General features: G+C 56.3%; 1 protein-coding gene across 1 annotated transcript; it reads left to right on the forward strand.

Annotated features, from left to right (window-relative positions):
• The first annotated feature begins 3,947 nt into the window (after positions 1-3,947).
• Positions 3,948-5,785, forward strand: LOC4349105 (cytochrome P450 89A2). The gene has a single exon (XM_015757550.3). It carries the CDS (start codon positions 3,970-3,972, stop codon positions 5,530-5,532), a length of 1,563 nt encoding a protein of 520 aa, XP_015613036.1. The 5' UTR covers positions 3,948-3,969; the 3' UTR covers positions 5,533-5,785.
• Positions 5,786-8,182: the final 2,397 nt, after the last annotated feature.

Genomic DNA, 8,182 nt, shown 5'->3' on the forward strand with positions numbered 1-8,182 from the left:
TCTTCTCATTTTTTTTATAATCATTTAAGTGATATTGCAAACAACGAGGGAACACATCCTCGAAAGTTTAAATTCCACTCTTTTACGTCTGCCTGGTATTCTACCATCCAATATAGAACTGTAGAAGGCTTCACCCTTGAGGTCACAAAATGTAATCGCCAGATGTGTAGTCGTGTGATGCTTCACGAGACTCCCGTGTCTTCTGTTGTACGAGATGGATATTAGTAGTAGATTATACAACCACAAATTAAGTCACAAGTGAACATTGAAACGGGCAATTCTATTCTCTGAACAAGTCGGATTCAGTACGGTCTATTCCATACAGTTCCTCCAAGCTCCTAAGGAACAGAAAGAACCAACAATAAAAAGGATTAGACAGTGAACATAACTGGAGTTTTGAGCTGCTTGCCCAGTCGATCCCTTGAGAGCTGCCACCAATCATGCAACAGGGCATGCGGGTCCGATGAGAAATCTCCCCTACCAATGATCAAGGTGAGCACTCGAAGCCAAACCAAACGAGCGAAGACACATCCGATGATCAGGATGTGTTTCGGCCGTCTCCTCCCTAATGCGCATAAAAGAGGCACAACGAGTGGCAATCCATCCCTTTGCACTCAGTGCAGGGGAAGAATTGCTGGCTGAGAAAGAAGGCGTTGTAGGTCGAGCGGGCCGAATTGGAAGGGCCGGCCCATTGCCAAATCACCCGGACTTGAAGGTCGAACCGTTCGTTTTCTTGGATTGGAATAAGTTCACCGGAGGTCCCTCAACTTAACAGTGAGATTTTTTAGTCCCTTAACCACAAAACCAGAAATGTGTACCTCTTAACTTACATAAACCGTGCACACAAGGTCCTATGGCACATGATAGTATATATGAGTGGTTTCGCTGACGTGGCATACTAGTCAGCAAAAATAAATAAATAAAGTATATGGGACCCACATGCAAGTGAGAGAAACCGATGTGGGCCCCATATCCCTTCTTTCTTCACCTTTCTTCTCTTTTCTCCTTTATTTTCTTCTCTTCTCTCGTCTTCTTCGGCGGGCAGGGCGATGGCGGGCGAGCGCAGCCGCGGTAGGCGAAGGCAGGCAGGAGCGTGGGGGGGGGGGGGGTAGGCGAACGCGGTGGCGGTGGGAGAAGCAGGCAGGGGCGGCGGTGGCAGGTGAGCGCGGTGGCGGCGGGCGAAGTAGGTAGGGGCGACAGGCGAGAACAGCGGCAACAGCGGGCGAAGCAGGCAAGGGCAATGGGGGAGAGCGGCGGCGGCCGCGCGTGCTCACCGTGGTCCTCCGTAGTCGCGTCGTTGGCCGCATCATTGAGGCGGCTGCTCGTCGCGGTGGTCTTGTTCACGTGGCTCCCGTTGATGTGCCATGTCCAGGACTGCAGGTACACCGACGCCACCGCGTTGAGGCAAAGCGTGCCGTCGTATCCGCGTTGAGGTCTAGTATCCGCCGGAGACGAGGAGAGGAGGCCGGGCGGAGTTGGGGAGATGAGGCCGGTCGGAGAGAGGGAAAGAGGTGACACCTCGCCGCCGCGTCCCCCGCCCCTCTGCTTTGTCGGCGCCAAGAGCCGTCGCTCGCCCACCGCTTGCCATCGCTGCAGCCGCCGCTCCGCCTGCTCTGGCCTTGCGCTAACACCGCCCCTCCGCTACATCGCCGCCGCTCTGCTAGCTCCGGCCGCGCGCCGCCGCCCACTGTCGCTCGCCCTCTGTGGCCGCGCTCACCCGCGCCTGAAGCCACTGCTCGCCCGCTGCTTGCCGCCGCGCCCGCCCGCCGACGCCGCTGCTCCGCCTGCCTCCGGCCACGTGCTTGTCGACGTGAAGCTGCTCGCCATCGCCGCCCGCTGCCGGCGAAGAGAGATGAGAGAAAAGAGAAGAAAAAAATGTGCAGCTGAGACGTGGACCCACGTAATTTTTTAATTTTTTTTTCTGACTAGGATGCCACATCAGCGAAACTTCCCATATATACTGGTATAGGACCTTGTGCACGGTATGTGTAAGTTAAAGGGTACACATTTCTGGTTTTGTGATTAAGGGACCTAAAAAAATATCGCTGTTAAGTTAAGAGACCTCCGGTGAACAGAATTGCTAATTGGCGCGCTCGGCCCCCACCACGCCACGCGTCCCCTCCTTTTTTTTCCGCGTTTTTTTCCTTTTTCCCACGTGTCTTTCCCTTTTTTTCACGATTTTTTTTCCTTTTTTCTCATTTTTTGATTTTTTTTCGCATCAATTAGCAAGTTTCCGCCTCATTTATGTAATTAGTTTTGTAAATAGTATATGTTTACTACTTCAAATTATTGTCAAACATCTTATGTGACGGAGAACCACCGTGCAACGATATGGCCAACTTGCATTCGCCGTGTCATTGATTGATCCAGCTTGACTTGCTTCCAACAAGTGAACAGTAAAACGGCATCGTTTTCTGAAGAATTCTGATTTAGACGAAGCCGTGTGGCCCGTGTACCGTTCAACTGTTTCTGTCTGCGCTTTCAGACATCAGGAATTCAGGATCATCCAAGATGGTCGATTTTTCTTCAGAAATTCCTCCCGATGGAGCATTTGGTTTGTCCCAGAATAGTTCATGTGACGATGACAACACGATGCATTTTACTATGCATGAGAAAATTCGATCCATAGTATAGAAAAAAAAAACGGTACCAAAGAATAACACAAGAATTTTTTTTTGCTTTCGATCAACAGCACAAGCCACCGGTTTTTCTTCGCCCCGTAGCACTTCCGTCAGGTTGGAGTTAACAACGTTAGATCGAAGTATAGAAAAATTTTGTTGGACCCATTTGCCCTTCATCTTCCTCGCCGTAATCACCATCATCTCGTTCTCTCGGGTCGGTGCCCACGACGACGGCGCCGGAGCCGTCACCAAACAGCCACACGGCGACGATCCCCGTCCCCAGCCACGCCGCTGCCATCCCCATCCCTAGCCGCGCCGCCACCATCCCTGTCTCCAAGCGCACCGCCGAGCCGAACCGCGCCGGCACCGCCCACCATCTGCAACGGAGAGGAGGAAGACATAGAGGTGCCATCACCAAACAGTGACGCAACGACGAGGGTATCGAGGTGGGCATCATCGGGGGCGGCGAACGCTATGAGGAAGACCTCCGCGCAGGCCACGAGCACGCACGCGCCGCGGTTGTTCTCGGCGATGTCCTTGGCGAGACGGAGCGTGCTGCAGCCGGTGGAGCAGCCGTGCATGTAGAGGGAAGCAGCGGCAAGCCGGCGTGGTGCGGCGTCGTGGCGAGGAAGAGGCAGTTCTCCGGCGGCGAGTACGGCCACCATGGGCCACATCTATCCATGCCGAAGATAGGGCCACCCACGTCATCGTTGTCGTCCTTGTCGTCAAACGACCGCCGGCGTGGGTGGCTCACCCTCGATCAGCAGCGCCGAGCGCCAGACGGGGTCCACCTCGCCGTCGGTGGCGATGGTGAGCCACGCGTCCATGTTGTTGAAGAGCGTGCACCGCAGCCCTCTCGGCGGTGGCGGGGAGACGAGGTGGTCACTCGGCACGCTGATGGCCGCCGCACCACCGTCCACGCGGGAGCAAAAGAGGAGACCTGGTGGGGGAACAAAGGGCAAATGAGTGCAACGAAAATTTTCTCCACTCCTATCTAACGCCGTTACTTCAGAATGTGACGGAAGTGCTACGGGACAAAGAAAAATCGGTGGCCTATGCTATAGATTGAAAGTGGAAACTTTTTATGTTATTTTTTGGTACCGCTTTCTTTCATGTATTATGGATCGAATTTTCTCTTTTTAATAAGGTCAATAACCAGGATAACCAAAGCATCTGTCATCGAGCTTTGAAGCCAAGGGCATCTCGCACATGCTCATCCTCTAGAAACGCCACCGAATCAGATCCATCAGCCATGACGTCAGCAGCCGAAAGAACTTTGACTCGAACTCCGAAGCTACTAAAGCTCAACTGACGAGGCGGCGGAGCAGAGCAAAGGCAAGAAGACGCCATGGCCACGGACACCTCATGGCTCCTGCTCCTCGTCGCTCTCGTCCTCCCGCTCGTCGTCCTCCTCGCGCGGCGGCGCCGGAGCGGCGGTGGCAGCCGCCGCATCCCGCCTGGCCCGCTCGCCGTGCCGGTGCTCGGAAGCCTCCTGTGGCTGAGGCACTCCTCGGCGAACTTGGAGCCGCTCCTCCAGCGCCTGATCGCGCGGTACGGCCCCGTCGTGTCGCTGCGCGTGGGCTCCCGCCTCTCCATCTTCGTCGCCGACCGCCGCGTCGCGCACGCGGCCCTGGTGGAGCGCGGCGCCGCGCTCGCCGACCGCCCGGACGTCACGCGCTCGCTGCTCGGCGAGACCGGCAACACCATCACGCGCTCCAGCTACGGCCCCGTGTGGCGTGTCCTCCGCCGCAACCTCGTCGCCGAGACGCTGCACCCGTCGCGCGTCCGCCTGTTCGCGCCCGCGCGCTCCTGGGTTCGCCGAGTGCTCGTCGACAAGCTCGCGGACGGCGCGCGCCCCGAGTCCGAGCCGCCACGCCCGCGCGTGGTGGTGGAGACGTTCCGGTACGCCATGTTCTGCCTCCTCGTGCTCATGTGCTTCGGCGAGCGGCTCGACGAGGCCGCGGTGCGCGCCATCGGCGCCGCGCAGCGCGACTGGCTCCTGTACGTCGCGAGGAAGACGAGCGTATTCGCGTTCTACCCGGCGGTCACCAAGCACATCTTCCGCCGCCGCCTCCAAATAGGCCTCGCCCTGCGACGGCAGCAGAAGGAGCTCTTTGTGCCACTCATCGATGCCCGGCGAGCGCGCAAGAACCATATCCAGCAAGCCGGCGGCCCACCGGTGCCGGAGAAGGAGACGACGTTCGAGCACTCGTACGTCGACACGCTGCTCGACGTAAGCCTCCCCGACACCGACGGCGACAGCGCCCTCACCGAGGACGAGCTGGTGATGCTCTGCTCCGAGTTCCTCAATGCCGGCACCGACACGACGGCCACCGCGCTGCAGTGGATCATGGCCGAGCTGGTCAAGAACCCATCCATCCAATCCAAGCTCCACGACGAGATCAAGTCCAAGACCAGCGACGACGAGATCACCGAGGAGGACACCCACGACATGCCGTACCTGAAGGCCGTCATCCTCGAGGGCCTCCGCAAGCACCCGCCGGCCCACTTCGTGCTGCCGCACAAGGCGGCGGAGGACGTCGAGGTCGGCGGGTACCTCATCCCCAAGGGCGCGACGGTGAACTTCATGGTGGCCGAGATGGGAAGGGACGAGAGGGAGTGGGAGAAGCCGATGGAGTTCATCCCTGAGCGGTTCCTCGCCGGCGGCGACGGCGAGGGAGTGGACGTGACGGGCAGCCGGGAGGTCCGGATGATGCCGTTCGGCGTCGGGAGGAGGATCTGTGCCGGGCTCGGCGTTGCCATGCTACACCTGGAGTATTTCGTGGCGAATTTGGTGAAGGAGTTCGAGTGGAAGGAGGTGGCCGGCGACGAGGTGGACTTGACCGAGAAGAATGAGTTCACCACTGTGATGGCAAAGCCGCTCCGTGCTCAGCTTGTTAAACGGGCTTAGTTTTTTTTTTTTGAGTGTCTGTAAGACGGAACTGGATCCTCTGACGTGAACTGCTCCGTGACATGGTCACTAACAAGTGGGTCCGCGAGTGGTGGGGTTCACATGTCAGTCACCACGTCTCTCTGACTTCACGTCAGAGGATCCCAATCCCTAAGACATGCATGCGCATCTTTCTACCATATGATTAATACCATAGATTCATGAAAAAATAATACGTGAGGCTTAACAAATTAGGCCAACACAATTTGGTGCATCTTTCATGTAGGCTACATATCTGATTCGGAGTACACATACTGAAATACATACTCCCTCCATCCCAAAAAAAAAAGACAAACCTTGGTTTCCATGCCCAACGTTTGACCGTCCGTCTTATTTGAAAAAAATATAAAAAAAAATTAAAAAGACAAGTCCCGCATAAAATATTAATTATGTTTTATCATCTAACAATAATGAAAATACGAATTATAAAAAAATTCCATATAAGACGAACAGTCAAAGTTGGACACGGAAACCAGGGTTTGCCTTTTTTTTTTGGACGGAGGGAGTAGAATTTACAGTACGAAACCATTGTCCAATAAATGATGTGCGGTGATCAACCACCCATTTTTCTTCACGAGCAGCAATCTATAAAAAAAACAAAGAAATGACAGATTAATGAATAATGATAACAGATAAATAATGGTTTAAAATAATTTAGAGATTTAGGGAGAAGCATGATACCACTAAATTCTTTGGACGCTCTTTCATCTATTCAAACCTTTGGATGATTTGGTGTAGTTCTTAAAATCAAATCTGTTTCTCAGTGTAGCATATCATCAGATCTTGAAATTGATTTGCCCCTTTGGTGCGCCCAGTGGCCCAGTCAGCTCCGTGCGGCCGCGCCTCGCTGGTCGACGGCCGGACCGCCGCGCCGCCGCCTTGAATCTCCTACTCGCTCCCGTCCTCCCTCCTTCGCCTGCAGGCTGCAGCTTGCTTGGCCTCTTGCCCCGTGCGCCCGTGTTGCCGGCCGGGCGCCGCCTCGTCGCCGTTTCCTCGGCCGTCGGTCGCCGCGTTGGGAGGAGAGGAGAGAGGACAGCGATGATGGCTGGTGCGGTGTTCGACTTGGTAATGTTTTCTGGGCCTGGGAGTGGCCCAAATTTGCTAGGCCTCTTTGTGGGCCAAATTATGTGGTTGTGGCATGTAGGTTGTTTTTGGGGAAAAGTACACCCAAGGTCCCTCAACTTGTCATCGAAACACAAAATCGTCCCCCAATCGCAAAACCAGATACCGGACGTTCCTCAACTAACAAAACCGTTCACTTTAGATCCCTCAGTGGTTTTGACCCCGGTTTTGTCCGACGTGACGGCTGAGTCAGCGTGGGATTCACGTGGGCCCCACATGTCAGCATGCCACGTTATCTCTCTCTTTCCCCTCTTCTCAGAACCGGCGGCCTCTTCCCAGAGCAGGCCTAGCAGCAGCTGCCGCCGCGCGTCGTCGCTGTCTAAGCTCGAGGCGCTGGTGTCGACGCCGGCAACAATGTAGCCCCCCGCGGAGTCGGACGGAGTAGGCAGAGACGACGGTGGTGTTGGCGGCGGCGAAGGAGGACGACGCGTTGGAGTAGCGGAGGAGGCAGGCGTCGTACATGGCGGCCGCCGCACGGCTCCGCGGGTAGAGGGAGGCCATCCCGATGGCCGCCGCGCGTAGGCAGCTCTCGCATTCCGTCCAGTTCCGGTCGGCGTAGCACATGGCAAGGGCGAAGGCCTCGTTGGGCGCCGTGCCGAGCAAAGCTTTGTAGAAGCCGTCGTTGCTCTCGGCCTCCGAGTACCGTGCATTTGCATACGGCGGCGGCTGCCGAGTTTGAACGTGGCGACGACGGCGTCTACCTACCGCCGCAGCCCCTTCCTCTCCCGCAGCGTGCCTGCCTACCGCCCGCCGGCGACGGCACGGGCTGCTCCGCTGGTCGGCCGCTCCAGCCCGCGCCGTCGCCGGCTTCGCCCACCACTTGCCCGGCCCTCCGGCAGGTCGGTGCGGTGGGCGCAGCTGCCGCCGTCGCTCCGCCCGTCGCTTTCCTGCTCCGCCGACCAGCCTGCTCCTGCGTGGTCGTCGCCGCTGCCGCATCGAAGATCGCCGGCCACCGCCGCCGAACCTCCTCCTTTCCCGGCTCGCCCTGTCGACTTCCTCCCCAACCTGCCGGCTAGCCTGCCTACCCAGATGAGGAGAAAACTGAGACAAGAGGAAGGGATAGATGACATGGCATCCTGACATGTGGGGCCCACGTGGGTTCCACGCTGGCTCAGCCGCTACGTCAGACAAAACAGGGGTCAAAACCACCGAGGGACTTAAAACGAACGATTTTGTTACTTGAGGATGCCTGGTATCTGGTTTTGCGATTAGGGGACGATTTTGTATCTCGATGACAAGTTGAGGGACCTTGGGTGTACTTTTTTTCCTAGTTTTTGGTAGCCGGCCCAAATCGCGAAAATCTCCTCCTTGAATTTTTTTTATTTATAATTTTTTTTATTAAAAGTTTTACAAAAATAATTTTCCATTTTGAAAATTGACGGAAGTAGTCGCCTACCGCCCTCTGGGAGGGCGATTTTTAAAAAATCGCCCTCCTAGAGGGCGGCGAAAATGCCATGGCAGCCGGCCGTTCGCTCTCGGGCGACGGCCG

This window comes from Oryza sativa, chromosome 10 (assembly GCF_034140825.1).
Source record: "Oryza sativa Japonica Group chromosome 10, ASM3414082v1".
Taxonomy (NCBI): domain Eukaryota; kingdom Viridiplantae; phylum Streptophyta; class Magnoliopsida; order Poales; family Poaceae; genus Oryza; species Oryza sativa.